General features: G+C 36.8%; 1 protein-coding gene and 1 long non-coding RNA gene across 2 annotated transcripts; both read left to right on the forward strand.

The window, feature by feature from the left end:
- The first annotated feature begins 8,584 nt into the window (after positions 1–8,584).
- LOC111518895 lies at positions 8,585–9,243 on the forward strand. Its single transcript, XR_002724139.2, has 3 exons — positions 8,585–8,739; positions 8,792–9,084; positions 9,147–9,243. It is a non-coding gene; the product is annotated as an uncharacterized LOC111518895 (long non-coding RNA).
- A 7,591-nt stretch (positions 9,244–16,834) lies between these two features.
- LOC26530071 lies at positions 16,835–17,635 on the forward strand. The gene is made up of 2 exons (XM_015177981.3): positions 16,835–16,858; positions 16,920–17,635. The coding sequence occupies exon 2, from the start codon at positions 16,972–16,974 to the stop codon at positions 17,503–17,505; it is 534 nt and encodes a 177-aa protein (XP_015033467.1). The 5' UTR covers positions 16,835–16,858; positions 16,920–16,971; the 3' UTR covers positions 17,506–17,635.
- The last annotated feature ends 379 nt before the right edge of the window (positions 17,636–18,014 follow it).

An 18,014-nucleotide genomic window follows, 5' to 3' on the forward strand; every position in this document is an offset into this window, starting at 1 on the left:
TTTATATTGACCGTAACTTGTGTTATATTCATCCGATCTGATTGAAATTTCGGGATCTGATGTTTTATATCTAAAACTATCATATAAGTAAATTCCATAGAGATACTCCAATTTCTTCATCTATGTTTCTTCCGTAACTATATGATATAGTGGTCGGATCCTGACAATTTTCATACTTTATCTGCTCCGGACTATAAGTATATCAAGTTTCATCCCGATAGCTCTTAAGATGGCGGAGTGAAGTAGATTTGCACGGACAGACGGACATGGCTATATCGACTCAGCTTTTCATGCTGATCAAGAATATATATGGGGGTCGGAAACGTCTCCTTCTGTGCATTACAAACATCTGACCAAAAAGTGTCAAATTTGTAAACTATTTTTAAGCTATTTCATAGTTGAAGAAAGTCAAGTCTTGGTCAAGTCTTCGTCTTCTTTGCATGTTTCGATCATTTACATTCAAAGATTGTTTTCTTTGTCGTCAATTACGGATGCGTTTCATTAAAAGTATCTAAAAAAAAATAGTTCGCTTGAAATCATTCGTTAATATTTCGTTCAAATATGTGTAAATGTCTATCTTGGCAAGTATTTTTCCAAGTTCTTATCCGATTCTATCCTCCCCAATTTACCATTACCAATTTCATGACCATTCGCTTATTTCCTTTGCGGCTGTTAAAATGCGGGCTCGGACCGCAAGCGAAGCCAATGTTAATTGTAAAGCACTCTTCATTTAATACTTCTATATATGTATATGTATGTATGTATCTTTTGTTGTGTGTGTGTGTTGTTTTTTTTTTTTCATTTTTTGTTTTTATTTTCCAATGAAACATTTTTATGTTAATTCGAAAAATTGTTTTACAACCAATTAACTTAGCCAATGCACCAAAAAGATCAACGGACAAGATCGTCGCATCAGATCGCCTAGAGGGTGAGGGTGACGGCGAGGTGATGGTAGGAGCTAGGGCAAAACGTGAGGGTGAAAGAGAGATCGCATGCCGGTTGAAATTTTCGAATTTCATTACACAAGAATTGGCCAGCGGGCAGGCAGGTGTGTGTATCTTAGGGGCGACTTTTACCTCTAGGTCTTCCCTCATTCCTGTTGCTGCGGGTCAGAGTTCTACTTGAGTTCGCTCTAAATCAATCAAGCGCAACAAACACCAAAAACCATTTCAATTAAAAGAAAAAGAAAAAAAAATAAACTCCTTGGGGTTGGCGCGCGCGGCAGCTACAGGTGCGCCAGGACAAATGGGACAGACCTGAACCTGAACCTGAACCTGACCCCCATCTGCGGTTGTGTCATGTAATTAGGAAGTTTCCGTTGATCGGTCGCATCGATCCGATCCGGGTGCATTCGATCGATGACATTCAAATGATGAAGTCATTGCAGCTGTTTTGATAGGGTAGCTGCTACCCGTGACACGGCTAAGTGGCCTAGCATGATACTACATAAAAAAATGTTATTAGAAAGAGAGAAAATGGGAAAAACTTTCCCAGGCCTGAGCAGGGCAAGATCTTCATTAGTTTGTTTTGTGTGTTTTTGTGGCTAAAGTTATCTGGCCAAGCCAATCGGAGTTGACGTTTATTTTAAAAGCTGCATCCACACATCCTTTGCCATCATTATGATGATGATGTTGATGATCATGTTGATCTCTCTTGTCCCTTGTGCCCGCCAAAGAAAGAGAGTGAGAAAGAGAGAATTATGATTCCGCCATCTTTCTCGTTTTGATATACGAGACTTCTGCACTCCATCTATCTAATCTCAAACCGAGCATCGAAGTCACGTTGCTTCTGGCTTGCCATTTTCAAGGCGGTGTCTCGCTCTCGTCGTCGTCGTCGTTGTTGTCGTTGTCGACCACGCATCTGGAATCTATGGAAACTAAGCCAAGTTAATTGCCTTGCGTCAACGTATAGGTGAATTATTATATAGAAGCCATAAAAACCAACAACATCAGCCAGCCAACAAACTATGGCAACTCTCTGCCTTCTGCTCTCTGCCTTCTGGCTCTGACTTTGCCACTGCCTTTGCGTCTGATCGCCGCAATGATAATTGTCAGCCAGCAAAAATCAGAGCTCGTTAAAAGTATATATATGTATATAGGTTTGGATATGGGTATGGGTATGGGTAGGGGTATACACAAGAGTTTGAACCAATCAAAAGACGCGCCGCTCCAAACGCTGTAGACAACAAAAAATTATTAAAAAGCATCAAAAGGCAAGACACAAGAAACAGAGAGAAGCACTGAGAAAGACTGAGCAAGCGAGATAGAAAAAGAATTTGAGATACTTATATAAAAATGGGTAACGCATTAAAAAAACGGTGAAAATGTGCGACTTTTTTGTTTTTTTTTGTTGGTTTATATATATATTTTTCGGTTCAACATATTGAAAGTTCATTGTACGAGAACGGATGATGTTGAAGTCGTCATTAAAATTTTGATCTATGACCCATTGTTCTAGAAAAGCCCAAAAAAAAAAAAAAAAACCGAAAAAGAAACAGAACAGAGGTGAGGAAGTTCGCCTTAAAAGTCTTCTAAAAGAGAAAGACTTTTTAAAAAACTTTCTTGGCATAAATAAATAGTCGACAAATTAGTCCATTAAAACCATTTATCCAATATATATATATAAGTTTGAATAAAGAATTATAGTTTACAATTCGAAAGCCAACAGAAAGACTGACAAGTCGACTTTAGTCTCTTGAGGATGGAAATAGATATGGAATAGATAGATATTTATATAAACATTTCGATATTGATCTACATCTAAAAGAGTTAATAAAACTCTGATATAGGCCAAGTATCAAGTATTAAGTGCATTGCAGTTTAGTACTCTCTCTCTCTCTCTCTCTCTCTCTCTCTCTCTCTCTCTCTAAACAATATATATAGTTATGTTAGATCTATAATGAATTTCAACTATCTTAGTGTGTGTATTGTGTTTTTGTTGCTGTTGTTCCCATCGGTGGATTTGCTGGTGGATTAGCAATCCATCAGCATGACTCGTTCGGTTTTGCTTCTTTGTTGTTTGGCTGGTAGTTAGGCCAAGTTAAAGTGAAGTTTTATTACGGCTTTTCTCCCTAAGCGGAGCCATTAAATCAAACCACTCAAGCACATCAACACCCAGGCCATGCGGCTTATTAAGTTGAATCATAATGATATCTATATATGTATGTACCTATATACCTATAAAGAGAGTGTATATAGAGTAGAGTATACTGTTGCAACAGGGGACCCCTAGACCTAGACCTAGACCCCATCCCAGGTCTGTTGGTTGTGGTTGGGGTTTATCAATTATTTTGTAGATAGATTTAGCTCAAACTTCATTTCCTTTCTCTCCGGCTACACCAACAGCTCCAGCTCCAGCTCCAACTCCAGCTCCAACTCCATGCATATTTATATTTTTACCCATATTTTACACGTTCATAATTTTTTTACATTGTTCTATCACGCGAATCGCCGTCGTTCGTTGCGATTCGGAGTACCTTGATGTATGGCCTATAGCGTATAAACTTGGCTTCGAACTTCACCATCGCCATCCATTCCATGTAATACATACTCCATTGCTTTTCAGTCATTATGCCTCCCCCTCTCTCTCTCTCTCTCTCTCTTTCTCTTTGAGTACCCCTGTTTCTCTCTCTTCGCAGGGCATAAATCAGTTGCAAAAAAAGAAACAGAAAAATATGACTTCGACGAAGTGTAAGAAGTAGCTAACTATACCACCTACCTACCTTTCTTCTGCTCTTGCCTTGTAGTGACTTAGAGTCAGTCCCAGCTGAGACGTCGCATGTGTAGCATTTTGAATTATTAGCAATGAATATGGCGGTATTCCATATTCTCTCTCTCTCTCTCTCTCACTCACTCTGTCTTCGACTCTTGTTCTTGTTTGTTTCGGTTCTTTGATTGCTTTTGCCACTTCCACAGCTAGCGCCACAAACGATAGATAGATAGATATATTGTTCCAAGTATATACATATATGGTAGACCTATGAATCGTCGTCAACGCCAAGTTTTCTATATACTTGTTGGTTTGTTCTTATGCTTTTTTTCCATCGTCTAAAGTGTGTGGTAAGTAGAAGGCAGAACCTTCTGTTGAAGTTACAGATTATGAATGATGGGGCAATGATGACAAAACGACTTGCGGATGATCTCTTAGGGGGCAAAATTTTAGGCAAGGCAATAAGATGATCAACATCATCATTTGATATAATAATTTAATTTAATTTAAAAACATACCACATAGAATATTGAATAAATGAACTCAAGGTTATATTTTTAGTCCATTTACTAACTCATTTTCAAACCAATACTAAAAGGGCTAAAGTAGGATTAAGGCTAATTCATAATGTAATGACTTAAAAGGGATTAACTCTTCGTATAGTGAATCATTAATCTAACTGTAGAATAAATTTACAAGCTTTTTCAATCGAAAGTTATTTGCTGTGTTTTTTTTTTCCAAGTGTATTTGTAATGTAAAAAACCGCCACCAAACAAGTCACACTTGACCATGGCCAAAAACACACTCTCTCTCACATACACATTAAATATACTGGTGTGTGTTTGGGTAATATGCCTATATAAAATGCTAATTTATAACTAAAACCGATCTATTAACTTGAATGTCAAAATAAACGCGACCAACCCTAGAACTTAAGGACATTGAGGGGTCACATTGGGCTACTTCGGGGCTCGATATGCCACCATTGGGTGTCATTTGATTAGCATAATGCAACTATAAACGTGCCATAGTCGGACTTACTTACATACAATACGTTTTGTTTTCGCTCTCTCTCTCTACCTCTATCTCTGTCTCTGTCTCTCCTGCTTTAGTGGCTTTTGTATTTGTATTTTACCAATAGTGCGACTCGGACTCGCCTCAGTTGACTGAATTATACCAACATATACATATACATACATACATACCTATATATGCTGATATGTATATGTATGGTGTATAGCATTTTGGGCCAGGTGAAATTTGGAATGGAAATTCGAATGGAAATGGCCGCGAGAACTGTAATTTGAATATTTATTACATTATTACGTTTGCGTTTTTTGCATTTCTTTTCACATCCCCCCACCGAGTTGTGTTTTTTATATTGAGCCGTGTAATTAAGGGCAAAAGGCAAGACCTAACTGACCCCCGACTACCGACTCCCCTCCACGACAACACCACGACTCTTCGTCGTCACTGCCAGTTGACTCTACAACGGCTTGATGCCTTCTTATCGGTTTGCCTGCATCTTATGCTTGGCTCGGCTCAATTGAGGCTCAGAGGCTCAGTTTCTTTAGCACCATTTCTAGGTAAATTTATTGGAGTGAGTTCGCTCTCAACTCACCTCCGCCGGCTACGTGATCACCCATATAAGTGTAATAATTTTTATTAAGTTCAGCTCCCTATACCTCACTCCCTCCCTGCCCCTACCCACCCCTTCGACCATCTCGTACTCATCTTATGACATATGCGTGCATTGGCGACATATCTTGGATCTTTACGCAGAATTCTTCGATAGTTGTGAACGAATAAAAGCTTTGGCAATATAACAGAAAGAAAACATCGAGCACACAAGACCAACAACAAAAGGGGCACGTGTCGGCATTTTACAATCCTATCCTACCCTAAAACTCACTTCAATCTATTCATCCATGTACCGGGTATCTATCGATTTTGTGGGTTAACGCTATAATTGTGATGAGATCAACGTGCGGACCATAAAGATCAGTGTTTGCTACTTCTTCGCTTGATTTTTTAATGGAAAAATATATACTCCACACACACTCTAACCTCCTGGGTCTATGATTCAATTCACAAAAACAAATTGAACAATTCTACATGTAAAAGTTAAGCTGGCAGAAACTAGTCTAGGACTTATTAAATAGCGGAATGATATTCTGCAATGGTTTTTCGAATCATTTTTCTGACGATAATTGAGCTAAGTAGAATTGTTTCCTATTCAATGTCGAATTCCACATTCTACCTGCCCACTCCACGGAGATAATCCAGCTTTATGGATCGGAGCCTTCTATTCTGGAGGCAAACTTTCCTCTAACCTTTTTGATTTCCTTTTCGTTGATCGCATCCTAAACAATCAGTTTTTGCCTTTAGTTTTCATAATTTGGGACACCAATTGGATCGACTTTTTGATCGTAAACTCTATGTTGAACCGATTGTTTGTTTCATTTGAGATTTGATAACTTCAGCCTAAAATAATACATTTTTTAGGAAATTATCTAAATTAATTGGTATTCTATCATGTTTCATTAGTTTATTTCATCACTTACTGATATCTTTGAGAAAAAATTATACTCGACTGAGTTCGAGTAACCGATTGAATGATTCAGGAAAATCATGTAATGAAAATAATGTTAAAGTTATAATTAATTGTTAGTCAAATGTCATTTGTATAGCATATGGCACTATGACCTTATATGGAAAGTAAACCAACTCGATGACCACTTTCACATTATAATCCGACCAAATAGCGAGCATAAAAACAATGGCCAAACACATGCACGCACTGACATATGAATAATTTTAATAAATGAATTGCATGTTAACAATAAAAGTTAAGAGCTCTGGCCAAGAAGAAAGGAGCAAGCAGCAAAACAAATGAAAGAGACGGACAGAAAATGCGGTGGAATGAAAATGAAAAGCAGCTGAAAACTTGTGAAAATGACGGCAGGGAGTTCCTTCTAGTATGTGTGTGTGTGTTTGTATGAGGTCCCTGGTTCCGTTTAGTTTTCAGTTTCGGGTATCAGGTTAAAGCTGCCGCCAGCCAACAACAACATATAGAATAACCGCGTATAGTTGGTAATAATAATGAACGAAACGAATGAAACGTTTTTTGGCTTTTGCCTGTTTGCTGGCGCCTGCCCGAATAAGAAATACAACAACAACAACATTGAAAACCTAAAACACAAAAGTAGATTAATATCTCCCTCGAGTCCTTTTAGTTAAGTTTACCAAATATATATACATACATACATACATACATATATCATAAATGTATGTATCTATGTATGTGTGTGCTTCTATATGTGGCAAGAGCTGCATATGTTGAAGGACAGTTGAAACGAACAACAAAAACAATAATGCAAATGTTCTATATAATTCCAGAATTTTGTCGATGATTACTCTATATGCATACAAACAAGTTATCGTCAAGTTATCGATAACAAATATTCCGCAATCAAATGTAGTCCATCAATAAGACATTAGTCTTGTTTGTTTCTTATCGTACATTGATTGATTTTTTATCAACTTTCATTAGATCATTTCTAAATTTAAAATCGTTTTATTAAGATTTTAACAATTTTCTAAAAAGACACAAAACGGAAAATCAGAAACTGATATCTTAAAAAACATAAGAAATATCTTTTGTATTGATTTTTTGAACACAGCCCACTATGTGAGTCTTAATATTAATTCAATTCCAATTTCTATTCATTTTGATGGTTGCCACTGTATACAGTGAGTGCCAAAATGTTGCCTTATATTATTTCTATAAAGAACCAACAACAAATGAAAAGTTAACGAATGAGTTTTCACATGCAATGTGTGTTGGCTCTTCGTCTTTCGTCATATATTGGCTCCCATATATATATACACACACACAAACACACACACCTCTATATATGTATGTGTGTACCCATTATAGTTTGTATTTCTTGTGGAAAAAAGAAGGAAAAATAGAAATACACCAAGCATAGTTGACTTTATTCGTATTCGTTTTAAATGAAAATTAATTTATGCAAATCGATAAGCCAGTCACACACACCCACAGAATTAGGGGTTAGGGGGGAGAGTGTTAGTATATAATGTCCCCTAGCAGTCACTAGGTGGCTTTTCAACTTCGATCAACCCCTTGAATAGCAGGCAACTGTTTCTTTCTCTCTCTGTCTCTCTCACTGTCTCTCCACCCACTAACCATTATTTTTTGGTTAGTCACTGGTCAGGCAAATGGTTAATTGAAGTCATTTTTCTAGCCCTTGTTGTCCCAAGGACTATAACACCACCAAATTGGTCATGTTGCTTACCTTTTTACGAGTATTTACGGTGTTTTTTATTTTTTCCTCTTTGCCTTATTGAAAGGTGATAACAGCCCTTGGTCAGACAGGGGCCAGAAGGGTGGTCGGTGTTCAGTGTCCTTTGGTCGGGGGCGGTCAGAAAGTGTTAAATGGGGTTAAGTTAAGCCATAAATGTTTGTCCAATTGTGTCCATGTACGCACGGAAAGCGTTAATGATAAATGGAAATGAAATAGACATTACATTAGATGGCTCTGTGGTTACACAAAAAAAAACTCAATGCTCAAAGGAATCAATCAAATAATCATGGGCTATGATGAAAAGTTGAAAATGTTATCAAAGTTTCAGATGAGTTTCTTTTAAGTCTCTTTGAGACTTTCGAATTGATTTCAATCCCAATCATTTACTGAAGTCTATCTGCAAAATGGCTGAGTTTTTGTATATTATAGACACTTTAGTTAGGTTCAAAGCATTTCGTTTCATCATAACAAAATCAAAGTAATCGGGGAATTTTCCTCAAGTAGGCCTTGATATCCAAATGTATCCGCTCTGAAATGATGTGCCGAATTCCAGCCCTAGCAATTTCAGTTCGATACAGACACTGAAAGCGTAAACAACAGTCTAAACAACAAAAACTAAGAATAACTTCCGTTTTTTATATAATTTTAGACACACAAAATGTTTAAAATTTTAGGTAAATTTTGCGCAACTTTCTATTATTGGGTAAGTAGAAAAAAAACGTTCTTAATTTATTATTATATTTATTATTATTTAGATCGTCAATTTTGTAAACATTTTCAATGTTGGTTTCGGCGGCGAAAGTATGTGGACTCTGCCCAAAGTTGAGGAGCCGATTCTAGTAAAGGAAGACAATTTGGTAGACGAACAGGTGACCACGGATGATAGCGTCATTGATTCCGAATCCGTGACCCCTGAACTTAGCTCAATTAATTTGGCTAATGCAAAATCGATGAGTGATCCAAAGGAATGCCCAATATGCCTTAAAAAATCCGCTGTACCCGTTCCAAAAGGACGTAAAATGAACAATGCCTGTTAGAAGATCAAATGGTAAATTTGTGATACGAAAAATCAAAATGAATCACTCGATGATTTGTCTTTTTGTGTTTCAGTATTTGATATCTGGAAACTATCTTGGATATCTTGGTTAATTTCTTAAAGAAATTGTTATTTGTCTAAATCGTAAAATAAAATGTGATTCATAGTGAACTCTTTTCCGTTTGTCCAATCTGTTGCTTCATTTTTCTTTCTTTTTTTCATATCGAAAGTTCTCACAGTAAGTAGCAATTCTATGGAATTGTATAACCATCACTAAAACTAAAATAAAACGAACGAACAGACAAAAAAAATTAGCTCCAACCGCCATATTGCGCGCCATATTAGTAAATCTTTGTCTCTTTCTCTCCGTCAGTCGGACGGACGGTCGTATCTTATGTGTTTTCATATTTTGTAATAAACTTGTATACAGATTTTAATTAACTTCACACGTTATATATGCAATACTACCAGATCCCCCTCCCCCCGTCTCCACAACGCCACACACTAACTCCCCATCTCTCTCCCCCCCCCCCCCCATAGTCCGACAAAACATGACCCTTTTTTTTTTTTACCACTTAACTGATCCATATGAACGGTGCTTTTTCAGGGGAGTGGGGGGTTGGGGGGTCTATATATAGCCATCCCTTTTTAACACACACACACACACTTTTATACGCACAACCATTCATATTTTAACGAGTTTAATTTGAAAAACCTTTAAAGGTAATTAACGTATATTTTTGGCAGTTTTATGGCATGTTTTCTTCTGTCATTGCATTTGCTTGAGTAATAAGACAAAAAGACTAACAACAACAGCAACAAAAGGTAATAACAAGTCAAGAAAGAGACACATGATGAATCAGGTATATAAGTATATACCTGCATACGTATACATAAGTATGGTTGACAAATGGGAGGGAATTCGCGGGGGGTCTGTACATTTAGTATGGCGAAGCAGGCAAGTATTATGGCCAAGAGCCGGAGAGTATTTAAAAAATTACTTAATTGTTGTGATAAAAACCTGGCAACAACAAAGCAGCCGTACCTCTCTCCCCCTTCACCCACCAATATCACTAACACACACACACACACACAACGGCAGAGAGCAAATTGAAGTGATCAGGTTTTTATAATAAGATAAAACCACTAAATAAGTTCATAAACTAAGGGCTGACAATCCTTTCTTCCCAGCACTTCTCGAATATTCTCAGCAGCTAATTTTCAGTTGAAAATAAAAACTATATTCGTCGATATAGGTTGAGTGATCTCCATCTATCATTATAGTTACTTGTCAGTCTAAACAAGTAGTCGGCACGGACCATTCCCTGGACTAGGGCCTAGCTCAGCCGCAGCGCTGCCGTCTCACTTACACTTTATGTGATAGTGTTTCTGCTTGGGCTTTGAGGTGAAGGTCTGAGATTGGATACTGTCAAGGAAGCTTAAATATCATTTTTAATAGCTTGTTTTGGCCTATTTGCAAACTTTTGGTATAATACTCGGCAATATCCGACCACTTTGGAGTTCCGTAACACATAACTGACTGGAACATCGCACTGAATAATTATAATTTGTTTTCAATAGAGGGAAAGTTTAAAAAGGGATATAGAATCCTGGCAAAGGTATTTAATTTTTTTAAGGGAAACCCCTACATGTCTCTTAAAATTAACTTTTGTGTCTAAAATAACAATATTTTTGCTTTGATTGATTGAAATACACATTGCGAATCTGTAACTTTGTCAAATTATAACCGATTTTTAAAAGGAGATAGCTAATTTGAATGCTTTTAAGTTTAATTTTGAAACGGATTGTAATTCACGCTAATTATTTTAAGCAAAACACAAATTTTATTAAACTCTAATTTAGTCAATTTTTTGACTATTCCTAAAACTTATGTCTTAATTTTCAAGTTGGAACAATGTCTTTCGATCTACATTAAAATGTCCATAACTCATTTTTTTTGCCTTTTTCATAAAAAAAAAACTATGATTCTTGTAAAAAATCGAGCTGAAATCAACTTTTTCAGACGAAGAAATTTTGAGTTCTATTTAAATTCTATTTAATTAAACTGAGGTATAACTTTTTAAAATCGGTTAAAATACAGTCTGATAATGGCAGAATATGTTCAAAGAATTCTAGCAAAATCAATATCATCCTTTCAAATAGTTTTTGATCGATTTTCATTTATGTTTTAAGTTTTACAGTGGAAGACCCCAAAAACTTATTTGTATGTTTTATCGATTGAAATTCGATAACTTAGATGTTTTCGAAATCTTTAAAAACTCGACTTAATAATCACAATCGATCGATTGTCTCTGTCTTTGGAAAAGTAAAATATAATTAATTCTTGTTATTTTCAAGTATGAAGATGAAATAAAAACTGAATTGAGTTTTGAATTTAGTTTCCATACCCAGAATTATGCGGGATGCATTCATATTCACTTAGTCATTCGTCGTCATCATCATCAGCATCAGCATCGACGACTCAATGACTTGAAAGAGCTTCGCTTAATTGATATTTTGTGATCTGTATTTTGTTCGTCTGTGTGTGTAGTTTAGCCTCTCTCGGTTCAATTTCTGGTTTTGGTTTTTTTTTAATCAGGAAGTTTTTAATTGCGTCGTATAGCCACCATCCACCTCCCCCACAGCCATTCCTCACCCCACCCCTTTCGCCCCACCAGCCATCACAACATTTACTTAATTGAATTATTTCGAAGCAAAGGCAGCCCAAAAAAAACAACAAAGAAGAAATCGTCGTCAAGAAATCAAACGATTTCTTGTTTTTGTTAATTTTTAATTTGACTTGCTCAAATTGGTTAATAAAAGAAAACAAAAAAAATACATATATATATATAAGTATATGTATATATATATATATATATTTATATTGTAGGTATATACTTTCTGTTCTTTTGTTTGATTTCCCCTTTTTGCACCCTTTTTATACCCCTTACCTGTTGGTTCAACGGGTATATTAGCTGAGATTTCAAAGTTCTACATTCTTTATTCTTTCATCTTGATCATCTTAATCCTGTTTCCCTCTTAAGACTAGAAAACTACAACTCTCTTGTAATGAGATTAACTTATCATGGGTATCTTTGAATCGGCTACTTTATGCTCTGATTTGACTATAAGGTATTTTTTTCCTTTTTTTTTTGTTCGCTTAACTGTTTCGATTTATTTTCCCCATTTTTTGTTGCTTTGCATTATTAAAAGAGTAAACAGGCGACTTGCCTCTGACCCACCGCTAGCCACCCACTCCAAAAGCACCGCAAATTTATTTTTTTTTTCTTCTTACCCCCGTCTTCTCTATAATTTTTTGTTGTAATTTTTAAACAAGGCAACAGCAGGCAGCTGCCTCACGCAAAAATTATTATAATTTCCTTTTGGCTTTCACCCATTTTTTTTCTTCTCTAGCTCTCTCTCTCCCTCTCTCTCTTTCTCTCTGGGTAATCGCCTTCGATATGCCTCCGACTTCGACGGAAACGGAAACGTAGCCAGAAAATGCGACGCCCTGTAGGCCGGCCCCAACCCTTTGACTATCCACAATACCCACCCAACTCCCAACTGCCAACTCCATCTTCCATCTTAACCCGATACCAAGTTGGGTAAGCCCAACCAATACGCCCAACCATTGGCTGTTGTTATTTTTCTGGTGTAACAATAAAATTTTTGTATCCTTTTTTTTTCTTCTGTTGGACTCTGTGTTATTATTTTTTTTTTTGTACTCCTTGTGTTGTTCAACAAAATCAAAGGCTGCAATATACCGCCCAACCATGTCCTCCTAGTCCTTGTCGTCGTCTGTTGCTGTAGTTAAAAAGAGGAGAAAAAAAACACGTTGGGTGAGTGGGGGATGGGGAGAGAAAGGAAACGAAACGAAACGAAAAGAAAGGAAACCAAATGAAAGAAAGAAACCCGCGGCCACAACCAATACCGTCCAACAATTGTTGTTGCTGGTGTTTCATTTGTTCATAAACTTCCAATAACTATACCCTGCAATCTCTAGATGGCAACAATTCGAGCACCACTTCGACTGGTCAAGCCTTTGATCACACTTAGTCAACACTAAACATTTAGCGCGGGACATTTACAACACTTCCTCCAATATCTACTCAATGGATTTGGGCTTTATATATACTTGATCATCTTGATTTCTTTAAGACTACAGAACAATATCTAGTATACGCTGAGGATAAGTCATGGACTTGTCATAATGTAATCGTTGATATATACTTACTTATATTAGAGGATATTTTCATGTCGATTTCTTTTAAAGAATTTTCTTTTTCCCTTTCCCTTTGTCGGTTTTTTGTGTTTTTTTTTTTTCCTCTTGTTCTTCTTTTCGTTTTGCTTACTCCTTATTAATTTTGGTGCAATTTTTCGCCCCTTTCACTGGCGCCTCATACCCCCAATACCCCCCATCCATGCGTCCCTATCATGTGGTAGACGGTTGGGCTTTATCATAATTCATTTGGCGTTGTTGTTATTTTGATACCCTATCCATAGTGAACCCTTAAGCTAAAGTGATGCAAAAGCAACAATTATATTCTCTAATCTCGATTATAATCAAGAACTACTTTTGAATCTTTAGAAATTTGAAGTATCAAATAAAATTGAAATGAATATAATTTTCTGATTATGTGAGAGCATAGAAAGTGCGGTACTTTAAAAGTTTCACCTTTCCCAGTGGCTTCTTGGGAAAGGCGGTTCGGCATTAATTTCTATATTGAATCCTTTTTTTTTTTCTTTCTCGTTTTTCTTTTTGCTTTTTTTTTTTTATTATTTTATAGACTGTCTTCAGACGGTTGCGTGCTGGGCCAGGGCGACGGCTGGCGGCAGTTTCCTTTTGCACATTTAAATTGGGGATCTATTCAACTTACTAACCAATTTTCATCATCCAAAAACCATGAAACAAAACACAACACAAAAACAAGAGAAGAAAAAGAAAGAAAATGTTGTCACGGAAGTTGACATTAAACAAAAATTCAACCGAAAACACACTCACAACAAAGAAAACAACAAAAAACCAAATAAATAAAATTAAATAAAAGTGTGGAAAAGTGTGTGAGGCCAGCAACTGCGGTAGCCACCGCACTAACAGTGGCAATCCCAGAAAAGACATTCACCATACTCAAGAGTGTGGCCAAGAGATACTTGTAGCTATCCCCCCACCCCGCCCTCTTTACCTTCACCTGCCCCACTGTCTCCTGTGTGTGTGTGTGCCGTCACAACCTTTTAATTGTGGTAAAAATGGAGTAATGATGGACTGACTCTTCACGTCGGCTCGACTTTTGGTCTTTCGGAAGTTGGCATTTTTACTTAGTATTATGTACTATTATTGTCTTATTATTTTAGTTGCTCGAGCGGCCTTAAACAAACTGAAAGTTCGGCTCAACTTGAAGACGACAAGTGGGTGGTGTGGGGGGTTACCGAAGTGAAAGAAAGATAGAAAAATATACATATATATATATGAGAGAAGAGAAATGGGGAGGGGGGAAAAACCTTTCTACACAACCACATCCGGCGTTTCATTTTCGGAAGTGTGTGAATAGAGCTCCCACACGTGAGTTTGAAGATTGAGCGACTGAAGGAGATGGAGCTGGAGCTGGAACTGGAACTGGAGATGGAGATGGAGAAAGACACGGCAAGAGCGCGAGAAAGTTCACTGGGTCATCTACAGGCAGTACGAGAAAGGTGACTGCAATAAAAACCAAAAAATTCTTTTAAAAAACTTAAAAAATATATAAAATATAATTATTTAAGAATGCAACTTAAAATGTCAATCAATATTGCTAGAATCCAGTCTTAAGAAGGTTTAGTTCTCACAAAGTTCTCTGATAAAAGAAGTACCAGAGAAGTACTTAAATTTACTCAAGTAGATTGAACTAGTTTGAAATATTCCAAATATTATAAAGATCGCAATGTTGTTCTTTTAGGTTGATTACCTCAAAGAGTTTTTCAAAATGAATTCTTAGCCCCAAGAACTTTTTCAAGGTATTAAATCCATTTGAAATTTAATCATGTTTTGTAAACTTTAGTCACTTATTTATTTAGCTAAAGCTAAGTAAGACCATTATTAATTCTATTTTTGTTGTTTTCTAACCATGTATCTAAGCAAATGTGAATGACATTTCAACAGGGAATGTAAAATAGAAGAATTTTGCGCCTTAAAGTATGCAATATTCTCAAAAAGTATTCATTTAGTTTCACGAATTAATAACATTGCCCGGTAATTTGAAAATTCTTCTATATTTGCTTAAAAATATGTTTTCCTTGATTATTTATGGACGATTGGAATGTAAAATGAGCGAATTTTGCGCCTTAAAGTATGCAATATTCTCAAAAAGTATTCATTTAGTTTCACGAATTGATAACATTACCCGGTAATTTGAAAATTCTTCTTTATTTATTTAAAAATATGTTTTCCTAGATTGCTTATGACTTACCTTAGAGGTTGAAGTTCTCCCATTTCAGAGCCCCAAATCCGCGACTGCATTTACCAATTTCAAAGTTTAATATGAACTAATGTAGGTAAATCGGTTGATAGGTTGGCTCTGCCCTCTCTTAAATATGATTTATCTGAAAATCAATTAATCAAACCAAATCAACTATATATAATGCACATTAGTTTATATTCTTAACTACCTCTGATTAATGCATATTAAAATTAATTTCTTCTTTCAATTTCTACCATTCTGACTTCTAACTTTCGGTCTTTTTTCGAGTTTTTTCCTGTTGTTTATTAAAATTCGCATGTCGTCGAATTTGACATACGCCTGTCAGACCCTGGAAATTACATTTTTTTCTTGTTTTTTTTTTTTTTTGGCAGTTGTATTTTGTTAGCCCTAATAATAGGTAATACAACACATTTTTATTCGCGCTCTTGCATAACTTTTTTTCTTCTGTATTTCCTCCTGGGTTTATTTTTTTTTTTTTTTTGTGTTGAGGGTCGCGCTGGCTGTCCACAGAGGAATATTGTGTGAGGGAGTGGGGGTGGGGTGGTGGGGTTCAATGGGTGGAGGTTAGCTAGTATAGCTTAGTCCATCAATCATCAGTCACATTTTCAGTGGCAGCGGCGCAGTCGTCGTCGCAGTCGCAGTCACAGTCGACGTTGCGCACTCAACGTAACATTCAAATCAATCAAAATTCAAGCCAAGACGACGACGACTTCTAACTGCGAATTCCACCCGAACTCGGCTCGATTTTTTTTTTATGCAAAACAAAAGAAAAACCCGTAAATATAATTTTTCATCGAATATGGGTGTATACATACATATATACCTACAAATATGCATGTCTGTATGAGTATATGTACATATATGTGATGAAGTTGTTCGGCATAATGAATAATGTGCAGAGTTGGTGACCTGAGTAGTGGTGGCACTGGTGGTGGTGGTATGCCCTAGCAGAGACGGTGGTGGGGGAGGTAATGTTCATATGGCGTGCACCCGAGAACAGAAAATAACAAAAATTCAATCCATATGGCACACAAATACAGATATAAAACTTATCGTCATTCAGCCAATAGAATATGTTGAATCCCATGTGATCAAAGCAATCGGGTTTTTTAGGCAAATCCATCAGAGTTGGCCTTGACATCGAACTTTTTGGCCTAAAAATCAACGTACCAAATGCCGACACGAGTATTATTCAGTTTGTTTTTAGGACTTCAACCAGAAACATTATATAAAGAATTAAATTTTTATAAATTTTTAGTATTAGTACTGCAAACCTGAAAAAAGTAAAAAAAACAAATAACATTTTGTAAATTCTTGATAAAAATTTTTCCGTAAGTCGATGGTCAAAAGTAAATTCGGTAAATTCGGGTTAACAAAAAATCCTTATTCCAGAAACAATCCCTTCTCCACGAGATCCTGCACGAAGTCTGAAGTCGGAAATATCATGTCGCCGTCAAAGATTCTTGGCACACGTCAACTCCTTGGCACGATGGCCAATACCATGATGACTGGACCCTGCCTCCGATACTGCCAACTATCGGCCACACACCGGCTAGTCCATGCCTCACGGGCTTTCGCCGCCACCCGGGATGGCATCGAGAAGTTGGAAGTGCCAGCGACCACGCCCATGTCTTTTGGGCGTGCTCAGTGTTTGCCCTTAAAACGAAGCGAACAGGAGCATCGAAGGTTGGGAAACGCGCAAAATACGGAGAATGTAAAAAGGTTGCAGACCGAGAAGTGTCAGCACCCAAAGATTGCCCGTCTACCATTCAAACGGCCAACTAAAACGGCCCGTTCTTTTCCGGATCGCCGTTATAACTCTGTGCAGGACTTACTGAAGACCATGAGTCAACCGCATCAGTTGGCCAGCAAGTTGGTGAGCTTGTCCCAGGAATTATCATCCGAAAAGGAAAAGAATAAAAGGCTTCTGGAGAACTATCACGATCTGCTGGAGAAAGTAACGCTGGAGGATAGATAAAACAAAATGAAAAAAAAAAGATTTTGCCATGGAAATTTTACATTTTGGCTTACAGCAGGATATTGCTTAAATTTATTCTAAATTTTTTACTTATGTCACGTTTTTGACAATATACTGACTGGTAATGTGATTCTCGTCTATTTGTACGGCTTTTTCTTTTTCTTCTACGGGTTCAAGAGCGTAAATGTGCATTCTGCATTCAATTGCATCGCAGGTGTTTAGTCTCGAAGATTTATGGCAGGACAACTTGAAATTACAAGGAATACGAATAGATTTACCCCGAGTCAACAACTCTCAAAAGCTTGAGTAATTACGAGGAGTCTTCTAAGTTTTCCATTACAAATTTTAGGGTGTTTAGATGAATTTGAGCTTTGCATGTTGGTATTACCAACTCGAAAAGATGTCCTAATATTCGGTCAGGACCTAGTATTAGTAGGTTAGGTCCTTTCGTTTCTAAGGTGAACTCACTCATTTGTTGTAGGCGTCCTGAGAATTCATATTATTCATAG

The sequence above is a fragment of the Drosophila willistoni genome (genome assembly GCF_018902025.1).
Source record: "Drosophila willistoni isolate 14030-0811.24 chromosome XL unlocalized genomic scaffold, UCI_dwil_1.1 Seg142, whole genome shotgun sequence".
NCBI classification, from domain to species: Eukaryota; Metazoa; Arthropoda; class Insecta; order Diptera; family Drosophilidae; genus Drosophila; species Drosophila willistoni.